This window comes from Lolium perenne, chromosome 4 (genome assembly GCF_019359855.2).
Source record: "Lolium perenne isolate Kyuss_39 chromosome 4, Kyuss_2.0, whole genome shotgun sequence".
In the NCBI taxonomy this organism is placed as follows: Eukaryota; Viridiplantae; Streptophyta; class Magnoliopsida; order Poales; family Poaceae; genus Lolium; species Lolium perenne.
Window position 1 is genome coordinate 270154619 of NC_067247.2, and position 14409 is coordinate 270169027.

Here is a 14409-nt window from a genome sequence, read left to right on the forward strand (position 1 = left end):
ATTTGGTTTTGTTTGGAGCATTCAGATATATCTTTTTTGGCATGCTATTAGAACACACGTTCATGTTCAGTGTACAAAAAGTTCACACTTTTTAAATTTTAGTTGCTATTTTTCTGATTTTTTTTTCTTGAAACAGGAGACGCTCACATATACGCACACACTCACCCCTATGAACGTACGCACGCACACCCTACTCCAAAAGATTGCGTCGAAGAACTGATCCGGCGGGTCTTGAGATTGACGACGTCACCATTGGCACCTCACTGTCAACAGCAACGTCGCCTCCCACTAAGGAATATTCTGCCTTTATGAGACACCAAAGTGTCAAATTTGGGATTTGAACTCTGCTGGGCTGGAGGTGGCACTGCCCTCCTAACCATCCAACCGCATGTTAGTTCTCAAACATCATAAGGGTATGTACAATGCGGTGATATCAGCCTTTCCTTAGAGCTGCCACATATGATATTGGCTGAGTTGGAGGAGAGAGAATAGAGAAAGAGAAGGTTGTCTTCCCTTAGCTAAAAGATGATCTCTTATAAAATAAGAGAAGACCATTTGCTTAATTGTACCACATGTGTTCTCTTAGCAACTTAATTTCCTACCAAATTAATTGATTCTCATTAATTGCAAGGGATAGCACTAAGAGACAATGCATTGTACACGTTATAGTTATTATCTTCTCTACATGACATGGAGGACAAAGAGAAGACGTGCCTTCTCTACCCTAAGGGCACGTACAATAGAGTTACGTCAATCTTCCCTTAAACATATCACGTCAGATTTTTTACTTAGTTGGAGGAGAGAAATAAAGGAAGAGAAAGTTGTCTTCCCTTAGCTGAGACATCATCTCGTAGAAAAAAAGGGAAAGCTATTTCTCCATTGTACGACATGTTTTCCCTTAGCAGCATAATTTTCTACCAAATTTAATTAATTATCATTAATTGCTAGAAATGAATGTAAGAGATAACGCATTGTAGGACTTCTACCTATTATACCTTCCGTAGATGATGTGGCGGAATAAGGGAAGGCATGCCTTCCCTACCATTGTAGCCTTCCCTACCATTGTACATGTCCTAACAGTTTGATGCAATACCATAATGACAATGCATACCAGAAAATAGTATAGACGACAATAAAATCGGAGAGAAGAAAAAAATCCGTTTTATAGTTTGAGTAAAATAAAATCCGTTTTATTTTTGAACCGGGTAAAGAAAATTCGTTAAGAAAAAGAAAAGGATTGCACATTTGCACACCGGTCGAGGGAGAGAGAGCGCAGCGACAAGCCACCGACCACTACGCTTTGTGCCCAGGCATCCTCCTTCCCCACTCCTCCGTCCGTCCATCCTTGACGAAGATCTCTTGCGATTAAACAAACGATTCCCCAAAAATCCACCTTCCTTGCTTGTTAACCCATCCCCTTGCCACCCCCTCCTGACCTCCTCCAGATCCACAACCCGAAGCGGCGGCGTTTCTAGGGTTAGTACCACAACGGCATTTCCCAATCTTAATTCTTCGCTATGCGCCTTGTATTTCGAACTCCTCAAGTTAGAAAATTTTAATCTTGTATTTTCTTTTGCTCGTCAAGTTACTCCGCTCTGTATCGCGCCGGCGTTCCGCGTTCGTGAGTATGAACTTTTGGTACATCCGAATCTGTTAAACACGTGCACACGGGTGTAGGCGCGTAGAGGGTGAAATTACAATCTGAGATGATTTTACTTGTAAAATCCCTGGCCCTGTGTTGCTGTTAGTTGTTGAATAAATTGTGAGTTCCCTTCTGTTGGCGTTCACAGATCAGTATAAGGATATGATTTAGTTCTGAAGTGTATGGTATATGGTAGGAGGATAAAAAATGTTAGGCACATACTCTGTTTTTTTCTCTTGATGATCAAACTTAGCACACTTATTCTATTGGGTGAAACAGCCTGTTCAACAATTTGGCTGAAACTTTGGTTTTTTTTTTGTCTCCATTGTAGAAGACGAAGATAGTGATTTGAGGGCTAAAAGAGATGGATAGCAAAAAGAAGAGGAACAGGAAGAAGAAGGGAAACCAAGGGAAGAATACTGGTGATGGGACGGCCAATGCCGAAGAAGCTGTTCATCAGAGCCACAACCATGATTCAGCCCCAAAAGAAAATCATAGTGGCGCTGACGCAGATGATGCCATGTCCAGTGTTGGAGACGGTGTTCCTCCGTACCAGAATCAGGAGCAGGCTTCACATGCAAATCAGAATGTTGCGAACGCTGATGAAGCTATATCGTCCGTTGGTGAGGTGATTCCCTGCGACGAGAATCACGACCCTACCTTGACCCAGGAAAATCACAAGGCCAGTAATACAGTCTATGCAGAGCAGAGGAGCATTGGGATGTCAGATTCTACCGTGGAACTTGACAAGGACCGACTTTATGAAGCAAAGCTTGTAAGTTCTTCTGTACAGGGTAACTGCGGTATCAGCAGCCTCAGTCTTCGCACTTCCAATTTGATATATCTTTACTGTGAACATCATCTGATTGTGCGTCATGTGTATTTTTTCCTGTAAAGAAGAATGCATGTTGCCATTTCTGCAATCGTGTTCCTAGATATTGGCTCTTTCATCGTTGAACAATATACTTGGACTCCTTGATTTGCACCTTCACTCTGTGTCTTCTCATTTGATTCTTTGCGCTGATCATTCTTGTAATACGGTCATTGCCATTGCAGGGTAAATTACACGATAAAATAAAGCAATTGGAAGATGAGAAGAGTTTATGGCTTCAAAAAGTGGTATCTATACTTGTCCCTGTATCTAAATTGAAGTACATTACAATAGCATGTTTTTTTTTGCGGGTAATATCATGTTTTGTTTAGTAGAGTGATAAGGAAAGGGGCTATGGATCAACAGATGCAATGCCTGTTTGTTGTATTATTTATCTGAACCAGATGTTGACTTCTAAACATGAAAAAAGAAAAATGCTATTCTGTTCTACTAGAAACATCTCATACGAAATACTGTTCTATGTCTTTTCCTGCAGAACATGATGGAGAGCGAACTTGAAAAGTTGCATAACAAAGTGGGTTATCATGCACAGGATGAGGTATGTTTTATGTGCTAGATGTAACCCCGCCATTTGATGAATGCAGCTGGGAAATTATCTCACTCTCTAGAGTCTACTATTTCTTTTCTTCCTTGCAGCTTGGTGAAATGAATTGAATTTGCTTACCTCATATTGCCGTTTATTTTTAGGTTCTTTTGGAGGAAAAACTTAATAATCTACAGAATGGATACAACATGCTTCTTAAAAAGGAGGTATTGACTGTTCCTTTATTTGTTTACTATGAGAAGGTCTATGTGCCAATCTCGTTGGATTGGAGATCAAAATGGAACTTTGGTTTCAGCTTATGCTTTGACAATGATAAACACTAAAAGCAATTTGTGTTTAAGAATAAAGTTCCTTCCTTCCATTTTACAAGATCATCCCAAAATGACTTGATCATCCTTCTAGCTTGTTAAATTGGTGCCAGGGATTGCAAAGCATGCTATTTAGCTTGTTCACTTAGTTGGCAGTTTGATTCTACTAATGCAAGTGATGAATCAAAATTCACTATAGATGTCGTTGGGTTGGCCCAGCCAGCTCAAACTTCACGTAGGGAGTAAATTGCTAATCAGGCTTGATGTCAGTTGAAGGGCTTTAGTTATCAGCAAATAGATAGGAAAGAGAATCATTATCTATCCTTTTAATTAAATAGGATCTTATCTCTAGAGTTGGTTTCCAAGTTTGTTTAGTCCTTTCCATGTTTGTTAGGATTCTCCCAACCTCTAGCATTTTAAGGGCAAGCAGAAATAAACCAATCTATTATCCCCCCAAGTTACCACTTCAGCTGTGCGACAACCCCTCCACGGCTGGAGTCGGACTGCAGAGGTCCAGGGGTTCGGCATATTACCTCTACATCGCAACTTGATTTACTTAAAGTCGCTGAAACAGTAACACCAATATATTTATCCTTTTTCTGTTAGTTGTTCTTGTTATAATATTTATTCCCTACTCTTGCATAGGAAGTTTTGGATAACAAAGTCAAGTCCATTGAGGATGTCAATGGTGTCCTAACTCATCAAGAGGTAATGTTCAGATAGCTTCCTTATAACTACTTTATCTTAACTGCATATTTGTCATCCGTTCAAAGGCTTCTATCTTTTCTCTTATTTTCTGTTCTGGGTTGACATGTTACTTATTTTCTTCAGACTTCTCTTAAAGAAAGATTAAATGGGCTGGAGGAAATCAACAAAGCATTGCAGGAGCAGGTGAGAATTACACATGTGTTTCCAACTGTTTGTTTTTCTTCGCTGTAGCTGGTTGAGAAAAATGAATCCTTAGTGAAATACCAATATACTATAATATGTATCTAAAGAAAAACATTAGTTATTGTTTTCAAAAGGAGCTAAAGCATGTGTATTTCGATTCTACAGAGTAGTCGTTTATATTTTATAAAGTTTATAAAAAATCTGAGAGCCTGTTTGGATGTTTGTATTGGGGCTTGGTATTGGATATTGGGGCATTCACAGCCCGAATATCTCAAATTGAGACGTTTGGTTGTGCTGGGTATTCGGGCTAGGTATTCGGGCTCGATATTCGGGTGGGCTGATTACCTATCAAGACCTCGTTGCCGAATCTCCACCCCTGACCCTCGACATCTGCTCGGTATTGACCCCGCGTCTCTTCCCCACGCGGCCGCAGACCTAGCGCCAGGACGCCGACCAGCCAAATCGAGCGGCGGCCAGGCAAGATCAACGCCTCTCCTCCTGATCCGCCGTTGTCCCCTGGCGCCAGAGCCGGAGCCGTCGCACCTCCACCACACCCCTCCCTTCCTCTCTCCATTCTCGCCGCCTCCTGTCTCACATGTTTCTCTGTCCCGGTCGAGCAAGACCGAGGCAAGCTCCAGCATACCTCCAGCGAAGGTATATGGTCACCCCTTCCTGCCCCTCCGACTGCAAGGGCCACCAGCGTGCGCCCTCCCTCAGTCCTTCTCATGTCCCCATATCTCTATCTTAATTTTTCTTTGTAATTGATGCAGCACGCGCAGGAAGAAGAAGACGTTCTTCACTCCATTTGCTTGCATGTATAAGAATATTATTATTTCTCCTTTGAACTATCGTTAATTCCTATGTGTTTGTTTGAAGTTATAAGATGATGTAACAATTTTATATAATATATTGTCTTTTTTTCCTTTTATTTATTTTTATGCATATAATCAATCAAATTTATCCAAAATTTACACAAGAAATCATTTTCAAACATGTGTCATGATCATATTCTCATACAAATGCAATACATTACTTTGACCATCCAAATAGAATTTGGCATTCAACTAGGATTTCAATTCTAGGTACCGAATATCTAAACATCCAAACAAAAATATTAACATTGGTCTCAATGCGAATATCCCACGATATTGATATTCCACCGAATGTAATGCCAAGCCTTTCAATACAAACATCCAAACGGAGCCTGATAGTTTATTCACTGGTATTTGAATCTGTCAGATTTGGACCTTCAATCGTTTGATTTTCATCTGCAGCATGTGCACAGTCCTCTGCTTATATATTCTGATATTACTATTTAATAACAAAGCCTGGCAGGTGAAGGTATTGGATGAAGCTTCAAAAACTACTGTTGAGGAAAATCAGCGGTTGGTGATAAGTGTGGATGAACTAGAGTCAAGATTACAAACCCTTGAAGCAAAGATTGCTCTTACTGAAGTCTCCATGACTAAGGAGGTAAGTTTGTGCAGAACATCCCCTCTAGTGATTGTTATGTTTGGCCATTTGATTTTCTGCGAACCTACAACTGAATATTTATATCTGCAGTGAAATTACCTGGATAGAAAAACCTCTTCTTATCATTTACTAGCTTTTCTTTTTTTTTTAAAGCGTCTAGACTATTGTATAGAACTGAGAAGTGGTAATGCAGGCCCCTGAAAATGAGGTGATGTATCAAACAGATCTTGCCGGTTCACTTCTCCATAAGCAGACCACAGGTCCTACGACCATGACCAGTAAAGTAAGTATTATTTTGGTAAACTACGAAAATGTCCTTTTCCGCAAGGATTTTACTGTATCCAAAAAGAACCTCTGCTTATTGGTATCTATCTGTTTTTATTTCTGGCAGCAGAACTGTATCCATCTTTTGCCACTTTTCAATGTGATAGAAAATTCAAAGTTTGGCTATGTAGTTAGTTCATTTACATGAATATTCATTCTGCGGGATTAGAATTTAATTACCCACTTGTTTGTTGGGGATATGATTTCCATACATGTTAACTGATATTTGCTTACACGCTATGTTCCCCCCTGCAGGGTAACGAACTGATTGCTGACAGAGGTCTGAATAGTCCATTGACAGTTACTTTGGACAACTTTCCTATCAGTGCCTATGCTAATAATCATCAAGATGGCAGTTCCGGGCACTTTCCAGAAGCAACCAGCAGCAATGGTGGTGACGAGATTCTCATTGATGTGGATGCACACCAAGGATTTGATGAACCAAGAACGAGTGGAGAAATCGTGCCAGTTCCGTTGGATGATATACAGATTCATGAAGATGGTCCGCAGCCACCGGGATCAGCTGTTGATACAGATGAGGTTCCGTTTACTGATGCTCCCATCGTTGGCGCCCCCTTCCGATTGATCTCGTTCGTTGCTCGGTATGTCAGCGGCGCTGACTTGGTGAACCAAAAGTAACTCCACATCTGTGCGTCGAGCTGCTTGAGATCATCTGCGTGCTGAAAAGAGGAAATAGCATTTTTATTACTGACATAGTTTCTTCAGTAAGCTTATAGAAGTTCATTATACCATTAAGATAGTGGCGAATGTGTTGGATGAGTGCATCAAATTCTGCAGACATATGGAAGCTATGGCGGTTCGTGGCAGTGCTCTTGTCACTGCTGATTTTCTTCCTCCCCTGTCATTTTATCAGGGCGTGAGAAGTTATTGTTCCCAATTTATACAAGAGGGCTCTGTACTATTGCCCTCACACCAGTTTGACCATGTGAGAAGATGTACTGGCCAGATTTATATATTCTATTAACATCTGAAATTCTGGTATCCTCTGAATTCTGAATCCTAGGTAACCACTTAGATTGGTTTTTTTAATGTTTTTTTATGGTCCTATACTGGCATTATCTTGTCGAGAATCAATGTTTTCTCTATTGCAATCAGATAGAAGATAATAATACTGGCCAATTGACACAATGCAACAAAACAACTACAAGAGCATAACTCTGAAGCAAGTTGCATGTACGCTGAGTTCGCAACTAGACACTGTAGATGATTTTTTATATAGACAAACAGGGATTGCTCCCTGGTTCTATTTCCATAGAAAACGAAGCCACATCGTTTTTATTAAACGATAAAAAGAAAGGCATTGCCGGATCTAATATCTCAAGCGACTACCACAAAAGCAACCAGATGCATGAAGACTTTGACGACACCATATGTTGCCAAACAAACATAAAGAAAGTAGTTTTAGACCACATTCCACGAAGGGAAACTCCTACATCTACTGCCAAGCTCAACCCATCACCACATGGGTCTGCCTCGCATCCTCTGGATGCTCCTTGATATAGGCCAGGGACGCACAGTCCATGGGATGCTCCAGCTGCATTCTTCCAGGTACAAATCCACCCGAAACGCTTGCAGACTAGTCCGGCTTCAGTTTCAGTGGGAGTTTGAGATTTCTGATCACAAGTGCCGTGAATCGATCTACCCTCCCCCATTCCTGATCTTTGAACGACACCTTCCAATTTCTCAGATAAGACAGGGTCAACTGCCACACGTGTTTCATATTCAACCAAGTTTTTCTGCTAAACACAATAGCGTTTCAATTGTTCCAAATACTCCACAAGACAACCGATGAAACAAAATTGAATTGCAAGTATCTTTTATTACACAACCACTTTGAAGCTATGCTTAAGAAGTCGGTAACTATTATATCGAAAACTTTGCAAACATCATTCCAAAGAAGCCTACATATTTATCTTCTACACATTGTGTCAGGTTGTGAACTTGGCATACATTCAAAGAACATGTGTTGAACAGATTCTATCTCCTTACAGAGACTACACACAAAAGAGGTTTTGGAATACTCTTTTTCTCAGATATCCTATACAAATCTAGGTTACCATCAAACCAAGCATCAAAGATTTCTACAAAATCCATCTTAACTATATATGTCCCAAAAATGCTGATAAAACATAAATGAAAAGCCATTAGGGCCAAGGGCTCCATCAACATAAGAGCCAAACTGCTTCTTTAATTTCCTCTTTAGCGAATCTACTCTATAACATGGCATTTTCTATAGGAGTAATTTTTTCACTCTCAGATAAGAAATTGTCTGCCAATCTAAAATCTGGTCTATCCTTCCTCCTAAACAAGTCTTTATAGTAATCAGTACTCCGTAGCTATTTTAAGCATACCTTTACTATCTGTAATTAGGCACTCGGAGCCATCAAGCACATGTATCATATATGAAATCAACAAGTCCACATTACTTTTATCATTTCAGATTTGACCAGGTTGAAATCACCTTCAATGATTAAAAGGGCCATCCCAGTTTAGAACAAATCATACAATCCAGAAATAAAAGGTTGCTTCCCCTCCTCGTAAGGAGAGCCATAAACAATAGTAACTCTAACAACTAAATCTTTTTTTTGCGGGGAATTCTAACAACTAAATCTTACTAGAAGATAATTGTATTGCAACAATTTTTGATCACTGAATTAGAAATCTCACGAGCAGGCAATATTTAGAATACATGTTAAACAACCTACCAATTAACTTGGCACATACTGGATTATGCTACAGTTGTAAGGATACAACTTGTTCACGGAATACATGCCAGTGCTTGAGCTTCGAGACGAACTTAGGATCACACACTAGCATAAATCTATGGATTGGCAGCAACTTGCAGGTGACCAAACAAACAACTTGCCAGCATTACGCCGATGGAGGATTGGAATCCCTGGGGTTGTCATTGGAAGAGGCACGGCTCTCCGAGGCAGTGAAATGCCGGAGGTCCTCGATCATCCTGATCACCTCTGCCATCGTCGGGCGACGGTCTGGGGACCGCGACGTGCACGCCATCGCCAGCTGGAGCATCTGGACCAGCTCATCCTCTATGTTGTGGTACTTCATCAGCGCAACATCGAACACTTCTGCGGTCCACTCCTCTCGGACCACGGAGTGCACCCACCTGGGTAGATCAACGACATCTTCCTGTCCCTGTGACTGGAGGGGGGCTTTTCCGGTCAGCATCTCCATGAGGAGAACACCAAAGCTGTATACGTCAGACTTATGGGTAAATTTTCTGGATTCATAGGTCTCTGGAGCACGGTAGCCGAACAACGCGAGAGGTGTTGACCGGGAGACTCATCAGGCTGCTCATCCCATAGTCTGAGACATACGGGTTGTGGTCTTGATCAAGGAGGACGTTGGTGGACTTGATGTTGCCATGAGCAAGCTTAGAACCGCCTTCTGCATGAATGTGTGCAATACCATGTGCTGTTCCAAGTATAATCTTCATCCTGGTATTCCAGTCTATTGGGGTCTTCTCGACAATACCTTTGATACCTGTTAGTCAGCACTTCGATGAGAACTAATATCAACAGCTTAGACAGTAGACACCGTCACACCATCTACATGAAATGATATTTCTTGGGACAAATACTTTAGGCAATTTTTAACAATTCAAGCCAACTTTAGTGAGTGAATGAGCTCATAGTGTAGGGAGTCCTCTTCTTTTTACAGCTTGTAAGGAGTTCTCTTATAACACAGTAGAAAATGAAGTTCATGAATCTTTAGCAGGTAAGTTCCCAGTCATGTACCTCATATTTACTTCTGTACACGTTTACACATTATAGTTTGCGATCATGGCATTTTTTCGCATGTGAAATTCGCTAGCTGAGAGACAGACATATGCTATATGGTAACAATGGATTGTTAGGCTCCTAGTTTGCAAGCTAATTAATTTCATAGTAACGCAAAAAGTTAACAGAGAAAGGCAGTGATGTACCATGTAACATGGCTGAAAAGCTGCCAGCAGATACATACTCATAAACAACAAGCTTTTCATCCTTCGAGTAGTAGTAAGCACGGAGAGTCACGAGGTTTGCATGTTTGCCTACCCTCCCAATAAGCTCCATCTGCTGCTCAAATTCTTTCTTCCCAGCCACAACATCCTTCAGCCTCTTGACAACCACAATAGTGCCATCCTCAAGTAGAGCTTTGTATGCGGTTCCATAGCTCCCCTTCCCAAGGACTTCTGCAGAAGCTCTTAATAAGTCTTCCAAGTCAAAGTTGTAACTGCATCCCTCCAAGAAAACCAACTTGTTCTTCTCAGCCATTTGGACACCGCTGCTAACATCCCCTTTACGCTTCTCAATCCTTGCACCATCAGCCCCCTTACCATTGTAATCCACTCCCTTTTCTTTATTCTCCTTCCTCTTTGGAAAGCACACAGTGAACACCACCGCAGCTAGCAGAAGTACAGCAAAGCCCCCAACAGCAGCTGCAATTATATAACCAGTAGCCACTTTCTTCCCATGTTGTAATGTTTGTGATGGTGGTATTGAGGGTTGCCCTGAGGGTGTCAGCGAAGGAAGAACAGAACATTCGGCTAGAGGAGGCCCACACAATCCAGGGTTTCCCAAGAATGAGCTATTTGAGAATACTAGGAGGAAGAGAGGAATTGAGCCATTCAGCTCGTTGTTGCTCAAGTTTAATTGTCTTAACCTTGGAAGTTTGAGATCAGGGATAGGTCCAGACAAAGAATTTTCTGCTAAATTCAGTATAGATAGTTGAGTAAGATTTTGCAAGCTTGTAGGCATTTGCCCTGTGTAGGAATTGTAGGAAAGGTCAAGGGTAATAAGGCCTGGAGAAAAAAAGGAAGGCAAATCTCCTGACAGCTCATTATGCTGAAGAAATATGGAACGTAAAGAAGGAAGTGAAGTGATATCAGATGGAAGACTTCCACTCAATCGATTAGACCTCAGGCTTAGCACCTGGAGGGAAACAAGCTTGCCAAGAGTATTTGGAGGAATGATACCAATCAACCCAGCAGCTGGTACCCTAAGGGCAGATACATGTGATCGATCCGCTGTGCATATTACACCATGCCATGAGCATAGCGAAATGTTTTGACCCCAGTTGAGCTTGTTGCCACCGTAGACTGCAGAGGAAAAAGCAAGGAGAGCTTGCTTCTCAGAGGCTACATCTGATGTAGCCAATGGGATGAGTAGTGCTAGCAGCAGATGTAGACAGAGCAGTAGAAGCAAAGAGTCTCTAAGATTTAGATAGCCCATAACAGATATCTCTGAACCAACGTGACTAAATGAGTGACACCTTCACCGGTTTACACCAATGAAATAATCAAACCAGCTGCAATGAAAAGAAAAGAAATGTTAGTGCTAAAATCTGAGAACTGAAAGAACAAGTTTAAGTATAACTCTGATTGCCTCTAATTTATCATAAATCTGAACTTCTGAAGGAAATACAGCTACACGGGCAATGACAGCAGATATGTGTTTGTGCATGCGGGAGTGGGGGATGAAACACAGCTCCATATGCCTATGGAAGACATAATGAGGACCGAGGAAGCACAAACCATAGAGGCCCACATGGTCATGCGATGAAAAACAAAAGCACTATCGAAAGAAAAGCAAATTCCTACAGAAGCCTGATGTTTTTTAGAATATTTTTCATAGCTAGTGCAGACTGCTTTTTTCAATAAGAAGTCAAAGAAAGTGGACGAACCCGGACGGTCTGAATGATCAGAATAAAAAAGGCATGGGAAGCCAGCCTGTTCTCCCTCTGGAGGGACTTAGCAACCAAGCCCTTTACTGATCCTGTTCTCACTAAGGAGATGATACCCTAACCATGAAGGATTGTCAAATCACAAGAATAACAAATCAATAATGGCTAACCAACGCAAGGGACAAGAATTATAAGTTTAAAGAACGGCACGCGTTTAAAGGCAATACACATGAGATAAAAAAAAAGGTTGCAGGAGAAAGCAATTAAAAGTAAAAACAACTGAAATAGTGGTAGGGTCGATATGCAATGATGTAAAAGAAAAAAAAAGGTGTACATAAAGCAGAGAAAGGGGATACAACAAGGAGAAACTAAAGCTCATCAATACTGGTCTACAAGATGAGCACATCATATCACAAGCAACTTTCTTGAATGAAACACCAAAGTATGCTTAGCACAAACTGAATATAGTCTAGCACATCAACGCTTGTTTCCAACATCAGAGAACCACATCATGTAAAGGATTTCTTGGATGTAACACTAAAGTGGGCTCAGCTTAACTAGGACAGGCTAAGTTTACAGTAGAGGACAGCACGCTTAAGCTCGCAGTCCAAGCAGTCAGATGTTACATGATTGCAGCAGCCTTACCCTTACCGACAATTTTGAGCTAATCATTACCAACTGGAATCAACACATATCAAGTTCATTCATTGAGGATAAAAAACATAGCAGCCTTAACATGGCAGAAGGCACCAAGGCCCGCCACAATGCAGTACGCAAAGGTTAATTGCCACTTCAAAAAGGCAGATGCTTGATCAGAGAATCCCACTAAAGTAAACAAAGCGAAAGGAAAGGTGGCACACTTAAAGGCAAATCTGAACCACACTAGCCAAACTAAAATGTGAACTCGGCAAACTAGGGCACTTGCAACTTACAAGGAGATGCTTGTGTGTGGGATCTGCACATGCCATTGGGCACCTTTGGTGCAGCATTGTTTACTTGCTACAAGATACTGGTTGGCGTGCAATTGTTTACTATACCAAGTTAAATGGATCGTTTTTAAATTTCATGGAACAATCGAGTACTGGCCAGTCCTCCGAAACCAATGCCGAGGACATGTTTTCGCGAGGGTTCAGAGTTGACGGCTTTCTGCCCCCCTTAAAAGCCCATCAAAACCAGTGTCGCCGTGTGTAACATATTGCTTCGTTTTCCTAGACGGTTTCAGTGAACTGTTAGCGCAGTACAAGTGTGGTACTAGAAGGAATCATGGCACCGGCCAGTGGCCATATATGCTGTTACTGCTAGATCTACTATTGCCCCCCAGGGGCAAAACAAGAAATGCAGCCAACAAAAAGGTTAAAACACGCAGTTTATTACTAGTCTGTAGAAGAAATGTGGGTAATTAAGAGATTAGAACACAGCCCAGGGCGTCCCTTGTGTTGAGATTACTGGTCAGTCCTTTTCTTTGCGGAGAAAAATTAGTTATTAGTAGAGCGTCTGGGTTTGCGGTTGCTGGCAAGTGGCAGACTCGTTTTATGGGTAAACAACAACTAAATATTGGTTTACTGCCTGCAGGTCAGCGGTTGGGCCTCACTATTTTTTGTTTTAGTTTTCCATAAAAACCTTGAAACGGCGGCAACTGACTGTAGTCTACAGAGTCCGAGTTAATTAGGGAAACAGGGTTTAATATACGACTGTTTTCCCTGATTAACCAAGGTGTTAATTAGGGAAAACAGGCGATCTAAAAAAAAAGTGGACTACCAAATTGAGCGCTCAGAAAACCGAAGGAGACGTGCTATAGCCGAAGGAGATAATTGCCACCAAAATCGGGTTCAGTAACTGAAGCCGAAGAAGGGGGGAGGAAAAAGTAACGCCCGTTACGTTTTGACAGCAGAAACGCCTCACTGGATGGATCGAATTGCAGGGAACATGGAAGAACTAGAGGGGCGCACGACGAACTAAACAAGTCTACTCTCAACAACATCAACCACGCACAGGAAAGAGCACACGAAAAAAGTCGGTGAAACTGTGCACCGAAATGCAGGGGCGCAAAGAGCGGCGCGGTACCTGGAGTTTGCGGCGGAAGGGATCTCCCCGAGAGATCGGTAGACGGCGGCGGCTTGAACTGCGATGGAGAGAGAGAGAGACGGAGGCGATGTGGACGCGAGCAGAGAGCAGAAGAGATGGAGACTGGAGAGAGGAGGGAGCGTTTAAAACGAGTAGCGCAGGCAGGCCTTGACGAGGCTGACACTGCAACACTTGAGCCCGCCGCAATAACTTTTTGCGCAGCGGCCTTGACGCTCCTCTCGCTGCTGCCCATGGCCATGGCTGCGCGCCTGCTTTTACCGTCCTGCCCCCCCTGGTCAAACCTCACCCGGGGTGTACTGCAGCACGGCGCTGTGCGCTCAACGGTTTCTACCGCGCCAGCTGACCTAAGGCCCGAAATCGCAAGCCCTATTTTGGACAACCATAATTGGTAATAATTATGTAAAAGTAAAGAACTTCATAAGTAGTATCCAAAAATTGGCAGCCTTATTTTTGGCATTTCTGTATGACACTCCTATCTTATCTTTACTAGTAAGAAAAAGCAGAAAACAAAAGAACGGAATCCCCCGGGGATTTGATTTCCCAG

General features: G+C 42.0%; 1 protein-coding gene and 1 pseudogene across 3 annotated transcripts; one reads left to right on the forward strand and one right to left on the reverse strand.

Annotated features, from left to right (window-relative positions):
* Window positions 1–1243: 1243 nt before the first annotated feature.
* Window positions 1244–7076, forward strand: LOC127294937 (uncharacterized). 3 transcript variants are annotated; one of them, XM_051324843.2, is made up of 10 exons: window positions 1244–1476; window positions 1974–2417; window positions 2699–2761; window positions 3010–3072; window positions 3222–3284; window positions 4032–4094; window positions 4218–4277; window positions 5613–5750; window positions 5944–6048; window positions 6330–7076. In XM_051324843.2, the coding sequence occupies exons 2-10, from the start codon at window positions 2007–2009 to the stop codon at window positions 6711–6713; spliced, it is 1350 nt and encodes a 449-aa protein (XP_051180803.1). In that variant the 5' UTR covers window positions 1244–1476; window positions 1974–2006; the 3' UTR covers window positions 6714–7076. The 3 variants fall into 3 exon arrangements, with proteins under 3 accessions (XP_051180803.1, XP_051180805.1, XP_051180806.1); XM_051324845.2 differs by having other exon boundaries at window positions 5944–6033; XM_051324846.1 differs by lacking the exon at window positions 5944–6048.
* Window positions 7077–8536: 1460 nt separating this feature from the next.
* Window positions 8537–14026, reverse strand: LOC127294936 (probable inactive receptor kinase At5g58300; annotated as a pseudogene).
* Window positions 14027–14409: the final 383 nt, after the last annotated feature.

What these genes read in the sequence shown, in the direction of transcription:
- LOC127294937 (XM_051324843.2), top strand. Translation starts at nt 2,007, where the DNA reads ATGGATAGCAAAAAGAAGAGGAACAGGAAGAAGAAGGGAAACCAAGGG. An exon ending in GACTTTATGAAGCAAAGCTT is followed by an intron (nt 2,418 to 2,698) that starts GTAAGTTCTTCT and finishes TTGCCATTGCAG; the next exon opens with GGTAAATTACACGATAAAAT. An exon ending in AAGTCTCCATGACTAAGGAG is followed by an intron (nt 5,751 to 5,943) that starts GTAAGTTTGTGC and finishes GTGGTAATGCAG; the next exon opens with GCCCCTGAAAATGAGGTGAT.